This window comes from Brassica rapa, chromosome A09 (genome assembly GCF_000309985.2).
Source record: "Brassica rapa cultivar Chiifu-401-42 chromosome A09, CAAS_Brap_v3.01, whole genome shotgun sequence".
Taxonomy (NCBI): Eukaryota; Viridiplantae; Streptophyta; class Magnoliopsida; order Brassicales; family Brassicaceae; genus Brassica; species Brassica rapa.
The window spans coordinates 31,104,182-31,121,409 of record NC_024803.2 but is presented as its reverse complement, the minus strand read 5'-3'; the positions used below and the strand labels follow the sequence as shown (position 1 = coordinate 31,121,409).

General features: G+C 30.9%; 2 protein-coding genes across 10 annotated transcripts; both read right to left on the bottom strand.

Moving 5' to 3' along the window:
- Positions 1 to 593: 593 nt before the first annotated feature.
- On the bottom strand, positions 594 to 4,309 carry LOC103840771. Its single transcript, XM_009117290.2, has 7 exons — positions 2,926 to 4,309; positions 2,605 to 2,691; positions 2,315 to 2,524; positions 1,892 to 2,056; positions 1,720 to 1,773; positions 1,476 to 1,622; positions 594 to 1,160 (listed from the first exon to the last, which is right to left on the bottom strand). The coding sequence occupies exons 1-7, from the start codon at positions 3,115 to 3,117 to the stop codon at positions 783 to 785; spliced, it is 1,233 nt and encodes a 410-aa protein (XP_009115538.1). The 5' UTR covers positions 3,118 to 4,309; the 3' UTR covers positions 594 to 782.
- Positions 4,310 to 11,802: 7,493 nt separating this feature from the next.
- LOC103840770 lies at positions 11,803 to 15,438 on the bottom strand. Of its 9 annotated transcripts, XR_004451565.1 has the most exons (7): positions 13,489 to 15,438; positions 13,095 to 13,225; positions 12,906 to 12,965; positions 12,674 to 12,810; positions 12,480 to 12,594; positions 12,245 to 12,395; positions 11,803 to 12,169 (listed from the first exon to the last, which is right to left on the bottom strand). XR_004451565.1 is itself a non-coding variant. In XM_009117289.3 (6 exons), the coding sequence occupies exons 3-6, from the start codon at positions 12,790 to 12,792 to the stop codon at positions 12,153 to 12,155; spliced, it is 402 nt and encodes a 133-aa protein (XP_009115537.1). In that variant the 5' UTR covers positions 12,793 to 12,810; positions 12,906 to 13,012; positions 13,095 to 14,282; the 3' UTR covers positions 11,803 to 12,152. The 9 variants fall into 9 exon arrangements, 1 of the variants encoding a protein (XP_009115537.1); XR_004451562.1 differs by having other exon boundaries at positions 13,095 to 15,438; XR_004451561.1 differs by having other exon boundaries at positions 12,674 to 12,965.
- Positions 15,439 to 17,228: the final 1,790 nt, after the last annotated feature.

The following is a 17,228-nucleotide window of genomic DNA, read 5'->3' as shown; positions in this document are numbered from 1 at the left end:
TTCGTTTTGGAAATAAAGTGGGTCCCGCTGAGATATGGTTCAGCAAACTGAACAATACTACTGTACTTCGTTTTATAATGTTTTTTTTTTTAATTTGAAATGAAAATAAACGCTTGGTTGGTAGAGTAGGAGCAGTTGATGAACTGTCCTGAGAAAATTCTCCATGTTTCGTGAAATTTCGTGTAATTACTAATTAGGAGTGGACCATACTGAATTGTTATCACGTTGTACACGCCTCCACGACGCTTTGTGTTTTTGGTGGGACTTGGGTAATTAGTTTACCAAAATTATATAAAAAAGTGAAGATTTCATAGAATTTTCAATGAAATAAATTTATATAATAGCTTTTCATGTTTTTTCTTTTTTCTTTTTTCTTTTAAATATCTTTCATTATTAAATCCAGTAGAGAAAAACATATAAGCCCGCTGGACTTGAGTTTTTTTTTTGGGGGGCAGGATAACCAGCAAATGTTGTTGTCTTTCATGTTGTATTTGAGTGTCCCTTTAAAATATTTTGTGTCACATGTTAATCAGAAAAATCTTAATCTTTAATTTAGAATTTTATAGCATTCTGATTCTTATAATTGATCGGCATTTAATTAATTGATTCTTTTCATTCATGTTGCACTTCGCATTTGATAACATTAATCAATCTATGTATATTTCTTTTCTTACACATACATTAAAAAAAAAAATTCTCTGGATCTTTGTCCAGAGCCCTCAATCCCAAATAAAAACTTACCTACGTCGACTGAAAACACATAATTTACTCTTTTTCTAACTCTAAGGACACTTCGAGTTTTTACCGGGTCCTCCATAATAAAAATAGTTACCCCAAACCCGGTTTACTCCTCCTCTTATGTCATAACAATTCGGATGATCCGCAAGAACTCTAAGATTAGCTGTCGGAATAAGAGTATTGTCCCAATCTACCAACTCGAGATTCCTAAAGTAAGACGCTTTTCCAAAACCTTCACCAGCAAAATGTCCACTTCCCATTTGTGTCGACGTATGTGAACCACCAGGTTTTGTGTTCACGATCTCGCCACCGAACTGGACCATGTTCCCATGCTCCATCAGGTGTGTGAACAATGATACGGGCCAGTACCCGACTAGTGTCCCCGACCCGAATTGGAGCCACCAGTGCCCGTGTTTTGGGTCCTACACATTGGTTTTTGACGAAGTTGCGTTAGTAGGATAATTTCTATATGTAAAAGTTGGAGTGAGCTGTACTGTATGTGCAAAGCACTTGATGGATAAGCCATGTGCCTGGTTATAATCAAGAATAGTAGTAGTATCACTTAAGGGAGACATTAAATCTAACGCCAAAACAAGTTGAGTTCATAATTAATTGTTAGGAAACAAGTATTAAATAATTATGCCGTGCAATTATATATGAAATAGAGTAATATCAATATTACCAACGTATATGATGGTACTAAAATAGTTTAGATATATTGAAGGGGAGAACAATACCTTCCATATCAATAAACTTATATCGAATTGTCCACCTTTATACGATGAAACCGGAGAAATGGCAGCTCCGATCGCAATTCGATTGTTTGTCTGAATAAAACCGGAACACAATAGGTTATAGCATCCTGTTGCCTGGTACGCATCGGACTGCATAGAGATAAACTTAGCAGTTAAATATATATTGTAGTACCGGTACGTAAGAGCAAAAGGAGTTTTTGAAGTTGCATGAAAGCAATTTGTATACCGTCCAATAGGTGAAGAATCTTGGGTTAGTGTCTCCGTACAGCTCTGGGCTAACCTGTCCGACATAATCAAAATGCTAAGAATTTAGATCATTTTGTGAAAGCAAATATATGATACAGTATAATAAAGAATAATTAAATTATTATTGTCAAACTGGGGAGACTAGCACGTGCCTGCCAACCAGCTTCGATGGTATTAAGATCGTCGGCGAAAGAACCGGCGATAACCCAAATCTGAGACAAACTAAACTCATATTGGCTACTGACACGTGGCGTCCACACGTTTATACTTGCTTTTGCTCCGTAATATTGACTTCCCGATACGTATCCAACCGCATGCTACAATTTTATTTGTCACATTCGCTAAAATTAAATTGTTAATAATGTAAATCAAGAAAAAAAAAGAAACAGTATAATCGTCTTTTTCGATTCGAGCAAACATAATAATCTCTGACATGTTAAATTCTGTTAGTGGCATTGCAAAGATTTGCGAGAAAGGTAGTTCTTGGTATTATTATGTATCTATCTTTTAAAAGGTTAAATTAAGAAAAAGTATGTAAGCTCTGACTTTTTGATAATAGTAATCTAATAATGTACCTCGTGGCCGTTACTGCTCGAGTCCCTTCTTACACGCCTGATTTTGCGACCAAATCTACGGACAGAACTTGCTCTTAACATGTCTTGCTCCGTCGTTCTTCTGATCGGAATCGTTCCTTCCGGACAAGACTCGTCGGTCAAACTCCAAAGCTGAAAATCTTCATGGGATTCATTTTCTTGGCTATACCCTTTGGGCATCTCTGGTGGATCCTAAACATGTTTGCATATACTTTAGACTTTGAGAATGGAATAATTATGATAAGAATAAGAGATGCGATCGAGCTTAGTACCATTGGTCTTTGTCCTTGCAACATGGGATGATCAAAAGCAGGCTGGTGATGAGATGGAACACAATCTATTATATCTCCATCTGGGCTCTGAAACCATCCCAAAAATACTAACCTAGTCAGAACTATATATTCTGATGGTGTAGATTTAGAAGCATTTGTATATGACATATTTTTAAGAAAAAAAAATGGGAACTAGTTTGTATTAGAAATTTAAAAGATGTATGTCTTGAATATTTTTATTAAAAACACGTAATGTCTCTATAAACGAACACACGGCTCCGAACTTAATTAAGAAAGATATATATAGAGTTTGGGGTTTACCTGAATGGTCTTCACGGCGGGTTTATTGATCTTTTGGAGGTGTTCTCTGATAAGTTTCAGCTTCTGGATCTCATGTTGAGGCCGGAGAGTCACATTTTCGTCTGTGGCATTATGTAGAGAAGCAGAGGAGGAGAAGCAAGACGAGAGGAGGCAGAGTGTGAAAATGAAGGTGAAAATCAAGCTAGAAGACATTGTAACGGCTGAGGAATCTCCTCTTTTTCACCGTTTTGACTTTTCTGAAGAGTCTAAAAACACTTTGATTTTGTGTGTTGTTTGATGAAGGTAAAAGTAAAACATTTATTGCAAGCTTATTGTTGTTGTTCGTCTTCTTCATGTCACTGACACATCTTCCACCAACAAACCCATTAAAGACATAATGACTTCTCTAAGGAAAATACAGAGCCCCCAAAATCCAAGAGTTAATGAATCAACTCACTCCCCAAAGTATAAATGAAGTAGAAATATAATATACGAAACGAAATTGTGTGTTGATAAAGGGTTTGGGCATGTGGGTTTGCACATATGACATACTAAGGTGGTATTAATACTGGGTAGTGATGAAATCATGGAATTATATGTATAGTATTTATTAATTAGGGCTTGGGGCGACTTGTTTATTTGTTTTAGGATTAAATGTTTTAAAAAATGGGAGAGAAAATCTTTGATGCAGCTTTATCGTTATCTGAAAGCGGTATTTTTATAGTAAAGGCAAATAAAGATGAATAAACTTAGATTTGGTTTGAAATTCTTTAAAACAAAAAAAATATCAAGATCAAAAACTCTAAACCATGATTTTCTCAAAAATATTTGCTAAATTTTAGCATCTCTATAATATTATTTTAGAAGTCAGTATACTATGTGTCGCGTTCACGTTAACTCTCACAATAGTTTATTACATTATTAACCTTAATGAATTAATATTATTTTGTAATTGTCATTATCAAAAAAATTATTTTAGTTTTTATTAATATTTTTTTTCTTAAATAAAAAAGGATATCTAAAATTTTCAAAATATCTATAAACTATTTTTATTTTCGTTTTTAATATATATGTATATATATATATATAATCATATCAATATCATAAAGAAATTTAGTATCAAAAAGGCAATATCTTAAAATTAAAAATACCTAGCAATTTTTTTTATTTAAAACATGTAATTTGACAATAAGAAGTTTCCTTTTATATAAATTATCAATTTCATAAATCATTTTACTAATTGCCACTACTAATGTTATCTATTTATATTTTAATTTTTCTTAATATTTTCTTTTATAAAATCATATATCATAAAGGAATTTAGTATCAAAAATAATATCTTAAAAACCAAAATATAGTGATTTTTTATAGAGAAAAAGACCAAAATAGCACTAAATCAAGTTTTTGTTCCCAAACTAGCACTCAAGGCCAAAAGTCACAAAAATAGCACTCAAGGGGTAGGGTTTAGGGTTTAGAATTTAGGGTTTAGGGTTTAGAGTTTATGTTTTAGGGTTTAGAGTTGAGAAGTGAGGTTTTGGGGATAAGATTTCAAATTTTGAAAAATAAAAAAATTTAAATTTTTCAAAAGATAAAATGCTATTTTGGTCATTTTAGTTTTTGAGTGCTATTTTTGTTATATAAACTTAGAAAGGTGCTATTTTGGAGATTTGCCCTTTTTTATATTAAAAACATGTGATTTTTTTAAAGAAATTTCCTTTTATATAAATCTCACTTTCATGAAAGTTTCTTGATACTTTTTGTTTAATAATATTTTTCTATGATTGTTAGTAACATTATGTTAAATATTTTTCATTTAAAATATAATAACTCTTTTCATAAGTAAAAGTCAATTTAGTTACCAAATCAGTATTTACTTTAATACACTAAAGAAATTTTTTTCTCTTAGTTATAAATTTTATAAAATATTATTTATTTTTTGGATTATTATTCAATCTCCTATTTCAAACAAATTCTCTCACAATTTCATACAATTTTTCTTTTCATAATTACAGATTCTCAAGCCTAATACTATGTGAATGCTTCAATATCTGTAAAAATAAACAAGTAATTATCTCAAATCCAATTCCATTAGCAAATTGTTTTCTTATGAATGTGGTATTTAATAAAAGTAATTAAGTTACTATTAAGTTCTAAGACTCTAATGATCGACGTGTTTTAAAAAGATTTCAAAACCATTGTGTCAAAGAAAACCAAGTTTCCTTTGATCTCCATGTCGCCAAATTAATAATGGTACGTATTTGTTGTTCGATTTCTCTTAAATATACGAAAGGGACATTGTCCTTTGTCTCAATTACATAAATAATGAATTAGGAGAAGATATATAAATTCTCATAAATCTCAAGCAATTGAGCATAATGATTTGTAAAGCATGAATTTTCATGTGATTACAAACCAACGAGGATAAGTACGTGCAGTGCTTATATAGGCTCCAACATCCCAACTCCAAAGAGCACGTTCGTTAAATAATATTTAAACACACAAATTTATTATTCATTTTTTTTAAATTATCCACATTAGTTGGCTACTGGTGAGTATAGTATACTACTTGAGAATTTGTGAATTCAAAATTCACCATACAAATTGTGAATATACTCAAAAACAAAAAGATAGATATGTTTGGTGACTCGTGAGTATAGTATACTACTTGAGATCCACAACTCTATATATCTTAGATGCGTTGGGTCCGTCTCATCTTCTACGAAAGTTAATCGCTCATTTTACATTGACATTAAACAAACAACTAAAATCAAGTGGTTTCTTTATCTTAGTGGCCACTGGACCAATTTTTATTATGTAGATATCTAATTAGTCAACTTAAAATTTACAGTGTTAAGTATTGATCTTATATAATTTGGGTATCGTCTATGGTAAAGCGTGTACTAAGTGTGGAATGGAACTCGAGGTGTATTTGTTCGAATGATTTTGTCCAGTCTTTAAAATCGAGGGAATGATTGAGAGGAGCCAAAAGCATGCAAACATTGCTTCAGGGTTGCTATTTAATTAATAATCGCAAGACTAAGAAAAACATGATTAGTGTTTTTATGCGAGTGCAATGGAAAACCTTCACAATACTCACATTCATATACAAATCTTTCCACATTATATATAAAAATCTGTTTCACAAGTATATTCATATGTTTAAAATCATAAAGTATGACATTAGTTTCTTGGAATTCTTAATGCACCACTATATGATAGAAATTGGTAAAAATATTTCTAAATGCGTCACTACAAGTCTATAATAGATTTCAAGTGGCTGCACGTAGACACTATTCTAGTATTTGATTCTTCAAAGATACTATCTCATTTTAAGCTTTGTTCAAAAAAAAAAAGATATCTCATTTTTTATTATTTTTGTTTTAGCCAAACAAAAAATAGTTAAAATGATTACAAAGCAAAGTTTACTAGGCCTCGAATAAGGTTGACTTAATAACCTTTAAAACAATCAAATCCGAACTTCGGAGAGTGGACAATAGGAAAATTACTGTTCATAAAATGACTCCCTCCCCTATGGATATAAATATTTGATGTTTTGACTGTTTTACACATATTAAGATGTACTCACACATGTTTAGTTTTCCTAATAAAGTTTCACCATTCATATTTTTATATTTTATTTGATATTTTAGTTTTAAGAAAATGCACTAACTATACTTTAAAACATCAACTTTTCAAATACAATAACAAATTTAAAACATTAGTTATTCGTATACGGAGGGAGCACATATGAAGAAGATAAAAAAATATACGAAGAAGATAATATCATCCTCAGTTTCAAATCCTAAAAGAAGAATTATGGTAACATTTCAATAATTAATTGAAAGGGAGAGAGAAGAGAAAAGGCGAAGATAATTAAAGACGAATATTAAAGCTAACAAAAGGAGAATGGGAACAGTTTGATGTAAGAGCAATGATAGTGTCTCTAAAGCAGCCTCAGCTTTTTTCTATTTTATCTGGATCCATACCAGTTGGTACGTATTTAGATATCGTTAAGAGCATCTCCAAAAAAGAACTTTATTTTAAAGTTTCTAAAACTTTATATTAGAAGTTTAAAGGTGTTTTTCTCTAAAAGCAAAACTTCAAATTTAATTTCAAAACTATTTGTATTTTATAATATAGTTTTTATATTTGTCATAACTAATTTGAATTCACAAAAATTTTGTAAATAAGTAGCAAATATATAAACATATTACAAAAATATTAATTAATAAAATATTATATTAAAATATAAAATTTTAAACAAAATAACTTGATTAATATTAAACTTCAAGCAAAATACCATATTATTCTATAAAGTGATTTTCGTAATGCATATATGATATACTAGTGCATTTTGAAGTAAAAATGGCTCTTCTCATTTTAATTTGTAAAAAGATAAAAATTGTTGAAATCGGGTGATATTAACACTACAAAAAAATAGCCATATTGTTACGAATTTTTTTGTCACAATAAAGAATAATTCGTAACAATAAAAATATTGTGACCAGTTTGTGACGTTCTTAAAACGGTGACAATATGATCGTCAAAAATTTTGTTGGTAACAAAAGACGTCACTCCGTTTATGACGATATATATTGTAACTATTTCGTCACAGATAGCAACTATTTACTAAAGTAAGAAAAACGTTACAATTACCAACCACAATGAACATCACAAAATTGTCATATTACGTGACTGTCTACACGTCTTAATTTCGTCTCTAGTTACCACTAAAATAAAGTTTCAAACCGTCGCAAAAAAATAATTACTAATCCATCTTCATCGTGACTTTTCGTGGCCTTAAACTTTGTAATATTTTATTACTAAATAATTGTCACTAATTCATATTACTTTTTTATATTTCATGCTAATTTATCATCAAACTTCTGGCTTAACTAATTATTAATTTGTCATCTCAAAAGTTTCAACATTGATCACTATATTATTGATGATTTGTAGTTTAAATACATAGTAATGAAAACAATACCAAAATAAACTGATAACATAAATAATAAACAACAATAAAAGAATATTCTAATATGCGATCAGTTTCAGTTTAGCGATCTCCAGTTGTGACTCATGATAAAGGGCTTCTTGATTTTTAGCTTCGGTTGATTCTTGCACACGAAGCAAAAGGTACGACTGCTAACTTGTATTCTTTAAAGGTGACCACCTTGTAACTGGCTTCTTCTTCCATGATTTTATTACCAATGGCTCAGATCTGCTTCACCCCTGCTGTCTTTAAACTTAAGATCTACTCTCTATTGAACTCTCCTTAATGTCCTAGATACGCATACCACCACAGCGCCAGAAACGACTGGTGGTGACAACACCGTCAACACAAATCTCTCACGCTTTTCCATTTTTACGCTCTCGCTCTTCCTAAGGTGCCTCTGCGGCTTTTCTTTTGGAGGAAATATATACACTTTTCATTTAGGGTTTCTAGGCTAATGGGCTCTAAGCCTCTACTTATTAGTGTAAGGGTTCCGGCTTAAGATAGAGATACGGTGGATTCAGATTAAAGTATCTTTACTTTTTTTATATTACGATCCATCTTCAATAGAAATAGTTGATATTTTCTATTGTTTATCATTTTTACATATAAATATAATCTTCTATCTAATACAAACTATATATGTATTGTTTTTTTTCTCTAAACTGATTTACATAAATAATAAACTTTTAGTTTATACATAATTTAAAACTTATCATAAAGTGATATATAAAACATCCATATTTTCAATTAGTATGAGAAAAAGTACTTTTTGAAATCCTTCACGTTTATACATAGGGGCATATAAATCGACCATATAAACATTGCTAAATCAATTTCTAAATATTTCATGGATTTCTTACATCTTTGAGTAGAAGTTTATTACAAAAAAAATTCATCTACGATATGTACCAGTTAGAAACTATTATGTTGTTATTATACCGTCACAAAGTAAAACTAACTTTTCCATCACAAGTTCGTAATTAGTGTGACGAGACATACAGTCATAATATGGTAACAGATGTTAACCAATTGTTAATTTGTCACAATTTTGTCATTGATTGCGACAAAACTTAGATACCATTTGAATCATCACAATATTGTGTCGAAAAAGCTACTCATCTGTGACACAAAAATTTGGTCACCATAACGTATCTAAAATGTCATAAATATGTGACAAATATTTTTTGTATCAAAATTTAGTCACAATATAATCATTTTCTTGTAGTGTAATACTTATAAATACATTAGATTAGAACAAGAAAGTAACAGAGAAATATAAAATATTGCTAAAAGACTAACTTTTATCGATGATATTAATACTCGTGAATATATTCAATATGAACAAGAAAGAATTGTACGAAAAGACGTCATCAACAACAACAATAACAACAACCATCTTCAGTTACACAAAAAAAAAATTATACGATATTTGGAAATTTTGAAGGTTCCAGATCAAACTTACCTGATTATTAGTGTTGTTATAATATTTAAATTTGTGTAATAGTTATGTCTTCATGTAATTTTTTAAAAGTTTTTTGTTAAGTTTCTTTCGTATACTTTTGTTATCTAAATCTAGTTTTAAATATTTTAAATCTTATTTTTAAAGTTTTATTTAATTTCATGTGTAAACTTAAATTTTGTAAACAAAACTTAAAATATTTATGAGATATAATTTTTATAAGGATTACACAATAAACAAGAAAATATTTATGAATCATAAATGTGATGTTTAATTGTAAGGAACAAAATGCAAATAAAAATATAAAACTTCAATTTGAAGTTTTGAGTAGTGAAACTTCAAATATAGAGTTTCACTCCTCAAAACTTCAAATTTGAAGTTTAAAAGTTCCTTTTTGGAAAGCAAAAAACTTCATATTTGAAGTTATAGAGTGTCTTTTGGAGATGCTCTAAGGACTATTATGCAAGACTATTCTGCAAACAATTTAAAACAAAGTACGATTTGGCGTTGGGGTTATTAACTATGATATGATGACTCATTATTTACAAAAGCGGCGTGAAAGGATAGACGTTAATGTTTGAACCATGAATGCAGTATGTTAAGGGTACATCATCATGGATTTTCATTGTGTTTTGTCAAATATGATGTAGCCATGAAATTTTTTTTGGCCTGCACAGATTCTAATACACATACTAATTAAAAAGGTACACATTGAAAACGCGGTATCTATCATTTTAAGGGATTTGTTTTGGAAGTGTTACAAGAAAGGGAAACAAATCCGAGTGCATTTGTTTGAGCCACATTGTGCTAATTGTGATTTCTGACAAATGGTATTCTGTTTTTTCGTGCAAGCATCGGAGCATTAACTAGTTCCTTGTTTGAATACCAACCACAAACAAACCACATTGAGATAGATGGCATGTTATTGTTAATCTTCTTTGAATTACCACTATATTTTGTAGCTCATATCATAAGTATTCAATTTCAAATTCATCAAGTTGATATAACTAACAGTTAACTATTGAATATATCAAAGTTTCAAAAAAAAAACTATTGAATATAACTTTTCACTGCATTTTTAATCATCAGTTACTATTGTGTACGCTGTAACATGCGAGAATATGCAGTTCTGAAAAGAAAAAAAAGAATATGCAGTTCTTTATAGGAGGTTTCGATCTCGGATCCTATCGTTGTTATAAAAATATAATAAGAAAATGGTAAGGACACCGCGTCAGATTCAGAGGAGAAACGAGCCTGAAATTCGTGCACTCTTAAAGTAACACTACTCACAAAAACAAGAGACTTTTAAAGTTCTAGTTTAATGAGAATGTCAACGTTGTGTTAAGACTATCTCCAATGGTTTACTCTATTTTCTACCCTAAAATAGAGTAATTTTATAATAGAGTTTGAGTTTACTTTTTACTCTATTATAGAGTAAAAGATAGAATACTATTAAAACAATTTTACTCTAAATTCTATTTTAGAGTAAAAAATAAAGTGGAGTTTGAGATGTTCTAAATGAATGAATAGAGAGAAGAGCACAATAAAGGTCAAGTTTCCTTATTTGGAACAAACGGTGACCAAAATACCAAGCGTGGTCAAGATGGACCATTCAACCGCTTTATCATCTACGCCTAAAAATAGAAGTTCATGTAGTATCAGGTCTCATATTGAACATAAACATAACACAAAAGACTTTTCTTTTGTGGAGATTTCAGTTGTTGGAGAAGCTTCCATCGCTAGTCAAAAGTCATCAAAAACCTTCCAAATGCGCCGGGGGTTTGGCTCGTAAACTTAATCATTTTAATTATACTAGAAGCGGTGTCCCGCGCAAGCGCGGGGATGTTAGATATACTTGTGGTGTTGTAGTGTAAAATGTTGATGGTGTTGGAGTGCAAACGAGGAAGAGTGAAGAGATTTATAAGAAGAAGAAGAGTGAAGAGGTTTGAAAATTCATATTAGTTGAGACTTGTTCTGTGTAAAATTCTTATAAATGGAAATGTAAGTGTAGAGTGGGAGAGTAAAAGTGGTGGTATACGTATATACTGGATGTTTATAAACGAAATTATTGTAGCTCTTTTGGAATTGGATCATTGAGGCATATGTCAATATACATGCCTGTTTTTTGTAATTTTATTACTATGAATTGTAGAATGAGAGCTCCTTTTTTTTGGAGAGTTCCGTATGGGTTTCTTCATGGTGGTGTTTTTTAACGAGTCCGTGTGGATGTAGCTATGTTGATTAAATTTCTGAAGACAGATGTTGATTAACTTTGGTTATTTTATCATTTTTCTCAACTAATCCATGTTCGAAACATGTGCGTTCAAATATAATTTTGAGGACGTAATATTTTAGACAATGTTTCACATGTATATTATTTCTCAACGTTTCTTTGGGAGATGAATGAATATGCAAATGTGTTGCTGTAAAATAGGTTATCAACAATACCAAATATTTTGTCAACCCATTTTGATAATAATTAAAATCGTAAGTGTCTAAACAAAACAAAAGCCTTCAAATATGAAATTAAGCACAAGGTCTAAAAAATAGGAAATGCAGGAAACGGTAGGAAAATGTCTTAAATAGGATATGCAAAGCACGGGAGGAAAATGAACGAAACAAAAACAGTGCAGGGTTGACGTTGTTGCAGCTTTTTAACTTCACTCATGTGGGCGTTTACGGCCACTCTCCTTGACTCCACAAGCGGGTGGATTTGGTTCATTGCCTTCACCTGTAGCCTTAACGCTGGCAGATGCCGATGGTTCCCCACCTTCAACTTGAAGAAATTGATCTTCATTGGTCTTGAAAGTCTGCCAAACAGTTTAATTTATGTTATTCAGACATCAATTAGTTTTTAACATATTGTTAAAAATTAAATAGAATACCTTGGGGGTGATGTTGTCGAGGATCGGAAACAGTAAAAACATGGTGGCTTGGAGTAAAATTGAACGGTGTCACACGTATCTGGAAGACAAAATCTTTACCAGCTAGGTCTTTAAGACATTGTGGGAGTTCTACGTCGCCACCACCATTCATCTGCCATTAGCCAAGTTTAAGCAAATACGAAGCGTTTGTGACATTGGATGCCATTAGCAGATAGTGCGTTTGGAAATTACAAACCTCAGCTAGGGTCAGTCCAGCTGCATCTTGCTTTGTCAGTTTAAGCATTTCCCTGCCGAACACCACAAAAGTGGCATTATCATTCCCATCATCAACCAATAATTCCACTCGATACCTGAAAATAAAGTGACATTAGAGATGATAACGATTTAAAAAGATTTTTTAATCTTACACAACCGAAGGTAAATACTTACTTGATAACGCCAATTATGTTCGGATTAATACAACGGGTGCAACGCAGAGAAGTCCCAAATTTGTCAAGCTTTGTGCTGCAGCCAGTGCAGGAGACGAAAGACCACCCATTTTGTTGCATGACTTCAACAACCCGACCCTTGCAAATAAAATCAGCTTCATGTGTCTTTACCAAGGTAGTATATTAAAGACATAGTAATGCTTATCGAAAACCCAAACATATTTTATATTTACTTGGATCAACGGCTCGTTGAAGTCATGAACTTAATCTACTATTGGAAATGACACATGAAGCTGATTTGTCATAATTTAGTGTTTGCAAATCCATGTATCACAGAATTCAGCAATTAAAGAATGAAGATTTAAATCATCGGCTTTTTACGAAAAAACTGAACTAAGAAAAAACGCTTATCGTTACAATACCTTCTCATAAAGGAGTTGGAGGGTGATTCCCACGAATTCACCTTGCTTCTTGATGTTTTTGGAGTCCCAAAAACAGAGCAGACGACCAACTACAAACTGGGCAGATCTACTGAGGCGAAGATCATCAAAGGCTGAGTGCACGAGAACAAAGCCATCTTTAAAAATATTTCTTAGCTTTATAAAATGATAAACTGCAAGTGGTTGAGAGGATCAATCATGGTTAACCCGCTGATATATATAGATTTCAAGTGAAGGAAACGGAAAAGGCTACATCGTAAGTGAGTTTTTTGTGATTAATAAATATTTCCGGATTAAAAGAACGAAATTGAAGAAAAACATTGAACGATAGGGAAGAGATAACGACAAGGAAGGTAAAGAGATTGAGATGACAAACATGAGTTTTCCAGTTTATAAAAGCAGAAAACGGCGAGGTCAAGTTTTGTGAGGACGACAACAACGAAGCCCTAAGCGGAACGCATAGTTTTACTCATTTACAAAACCAAACGCGGTAGACACATATCAGACCGACCAAACTTCAATCCGATTCGGAAAAACTAAACCGGGCAAAATACACATCTACTCGACAAAACTAAACCGGACATTAAGTAGTCCCTACAGTCTTTATAAAGTGGACACGTAGACAACCTTAGGAGAGCCAAAAATGTTCCATTATATATAAGATTATTTCTCTCTATAGGCAACTAGAAAAAAATTAAATAGCAAAAAATGAGTTATAACTTTCTTCAAAAATTTGTTAAATGACAAGTGTTTTTTCACCTGCATCTCTTCCTCCAATTTATTTTTAAAAAAACTATAAAACTGAATAAAGTATGTACTATGGCTGTTGTTAAAATGGTTTTTCCTCTCCCAATTTTTTTACAGATTTATAGACTCTAATAGAAGGAGATAAAAGAGAAGAATATCACCTAACTAATATTATACACATGTACATGTGACTGAAACAGAAGTTGATATGTTTGAATTAGAACCCAGTGTCCAAACGTTTTCCATCTACATACACACAAGATCTCCCTCTCCCTTTTTCATCTTTCCTTCTATTTTTTTTTTCTTTCAGCTAATATGAAATTAATCAAATTGAATAAAAATACAAATAAATAAACCCGTATAATCAAATGATAAATATATCATTTATTTCCCCGAAATTCCCAGTTCTCCTTAATAAATCATAGTTTAACGAGTGTAGAAAGTGCCAAACAATTATCAGCCATTTTATACAAAACGCCTGCTGATTTATAGACGACGCTAACGCTAACCTCACCAGTTTCCTTCATTGCATCACTGCAAGTATCGTAGTCAGTCAACGCAGCGCTAAGGTTAATGTTGAGGCTAAAACCATCATTCCCCTGAATATTCTTAAGGGCCTTGTCCAAGTTGTCAAACGCGCTACCGAAGGTGGACAAACAAACCGCAACTCCTCCGTCGCCTTTCGGCTCTTTCTTGGCCATATCTTTGGCTTGCATGGTCCGCTTCATTAGCTCTTTTATGGCCATATCCGTCGCTGCGTTCACATTCGTTTGACCTTTAATGGTGCGTCTGCATAATTTTGGATAATCCGCCACAGTGCAGGGGTCACCGAGAGAAAGCTTCAACGCTTGGCTTGAGGCAACGAGAAGGAGGAAGGTCGTCCCGAGGAGGGTCATAAGGAGATTGATTGACATTGTGCGTGTGGTATAAACACGGAAACGTATATATATTGTATGAGTATATGTATATATATTTACGTTCTTGTGCTTATGCTTGAACACCGATTAGGTTTCATGAAGAGGAAGGACTTGAGTTTATATATGCGCATGCTAAAAAATGGTTATATTTAGTAAGATTTTGAGTGAATTGACACCGGTGAATTAGACAATAACAGGTCTATTTTGGTATGTTTGTTAGTTTAGGTATGGTTATGGTTATTGTTTTCTTGTTCTATTTAGGGTGAAAAATAAAGATTTGTTTTAGCATAAACGGAGCTTTTTTCTGTGAAACCGAGTTGAGTTTCATTTACATATACAGTGTTATATATCAGTTACAAATCACGTGGTAAATGATAAGATAAGAGATGGATCTTTCTGGATTATAGACGGCTAACAAACAAAGAATGTTACAAACAAGACTAATATGAAGAGTGAATTTTGTGCTAGGTTCTGGGACTTGAAGTGCCATCTCATGCTATTCGTTTATCTCACAGCGACCATGTTTTCCATGAAATATCGATAAACTCATAATGGCCAGCTTCTAAACAAGAGCCTCTAGCTTTTCTAACAATTCGATTTCGAACTTCCAATAATCCCTTCACGAATGGTAAAATAAGTTTCAGTAGAATTGAACATTTTGAAAACACAGCGTGATATATAAAATAAAGTGGCATATGGTATTTGAGTAGTGTCGGCCGCTGATTAACGGATCATGTTTGTTTTTGTTTCCAATTACACGGATTTGGTCAAATATAGTTACAGTTTAGTTACTGGGCTGAGATTGTCCGAATAATAATTATGAGAACCAACTTGAAATTTATCGGCCTAATAATAATAATTTGAGAGCCCAACTAATTTTAAACAAAAAATTTGGCGAGTGAATCATGCCAGCAAAAGTTTCCAAATCCTTAGAGCTTTGAAGAGACCAGAGTAGTTAGTTTATTATTGTTATTATTACTAGATTTTTTAACCGCGCTATGCGCGAATAAGATATTATATGTATTTTTCAATTCCAAAAAATAATCTCTTATATATATTAAAAGAAAAATATTATAACATTTTTTGTAACCACGTGTCATCACCACAATCATTTTTAGAATCTTTAGAAAAAAAAATATGTTGGTCCATCAAAATATATAATAAGCTTTTTATTAAACAAATCATAAATTGATTATTAATGTTCTTCATTGTTTCCTTAAATCAAAATAACGTAATTACCAAATGTGGCTAAAGTATATACGGCAATTAATAATTTTGAATAATAAATATTTGATAAAAATTAGTCTATTCTCTATCATTTTTCAAATTTTAACATATTAAAATATATTAAACAACCACAGTAACTATATAGTAAAAATTTAGATTTTTCTGTATATATAATATTTTGGATTTTTGAAAACAAATATAAATGATTAAAGTTGTCAAAAATCTCACAATTGAATTTTTCACGGTTTAATTTTTTTTGTTATAACAAGATATAAATGATTACAAAATTATATAATAAGAAGTCTCATTTAATAAATATTAATATATTAATATTGTTTAAAATAAATTATGTACCATACAAAAATACATATGAATTATAATTTCAAATATTGCTTTGATTTTTTTGATAAAAATTTTGAACAAATATTGACAACTTAATATTTAGTTTTAAAATTTTTCATAATTTTTTAAAAATTATAAATGACTAAAACTATTAAACATCCCACAAAAAAAATGTAATCTGTGATTCAAATTTTGTTACAAAAAATATAAATGATTATAAAATATTATTTAACAGATATCAATATTAAAAATTTACTATATATCTATGTTAATATAATTGAAACTTAATTTTATATCATATAAAATAGAAAAAGTGTTTGTTTGAATTAATAAAATTTATTTATGTGTTTGCACCATTTTAATCATATACGTAATATTTACTCAGTTTTTAGTTATCAATATATATGTATTATTCAATAATATGTAAAAAACATATAATAGATAAAATTAGTTTATATAATATTTATTCCGCGCAAGGTACATATCTTAATCTAGTGTATAATATTGTATTACATTACTTAAGGAATATAAAATAAGACTACATAACATAAATATATTTTAAATTTTTTTTGTGGAAATCATTATGTTGTTTGATTGTTGTACTTGATTCACATATTTGCATAGTTATTTGTGATGGATGAATAACTATATTTTCATTATCAGTAAATAATATATATTTATTATATAATATAAGAAAAATAAAATTATTTACTTTTAAAACAAACTTGTCTCATGTTGGGGACTCGGTTATAGACATATCATATTCGAATAAGACATTTTCGCAGTTCTCAATCTTCTTAACAGTCAAAAAACAAATCTGAATATCAAAACAATATCTCATACGATCTTTTGTGGAATAACTGCTCTAAAGAAATTGAATTTA

Coding starts and splice junctions, on each gene's coding strand:
- LOC103840771 (XM_009117290.2), bottom strand. CDS start 3,117: ATGTCTTCTAGCTTGATTTTCACCTTCATTTTCACACTCTGCCTCCTC. Junction 2,057..2,314: donor CGAGCAGTAACGGCCACGAG/GTACATTATTAG, acceptor ATAAAATTGTAG/CATGCGGTTGGATACGTATC. Junction 1,623..1,719: donor GATTCTTCACCTATTGGACG/GTATACAAATTG, acceptor ATCTCTATGCAG/TCCGATGCGTACCAGGCAAC.
- LOC103840770 (XM_009117289.3), bottom strand. CDS start 12,792: ATGCAACAAAATGGGTGGTCTTTCGTCTCCTGCACTGGCTGCAGCACA. Junction 12,595..12,673: donor AACATAATTGGCGTTATCAA/GTAAGTATTTAC, acceptor CTTTATTTTCAG/GTATCGAGTGGAATTATTGG. Junction 12,396..12,479: donor CTGGACTGACCCTAGCTGAG/GTTTGTAATTTC, acceptor GGCTAATGGCAG/ATGAATGGTGGTGGCGACGT.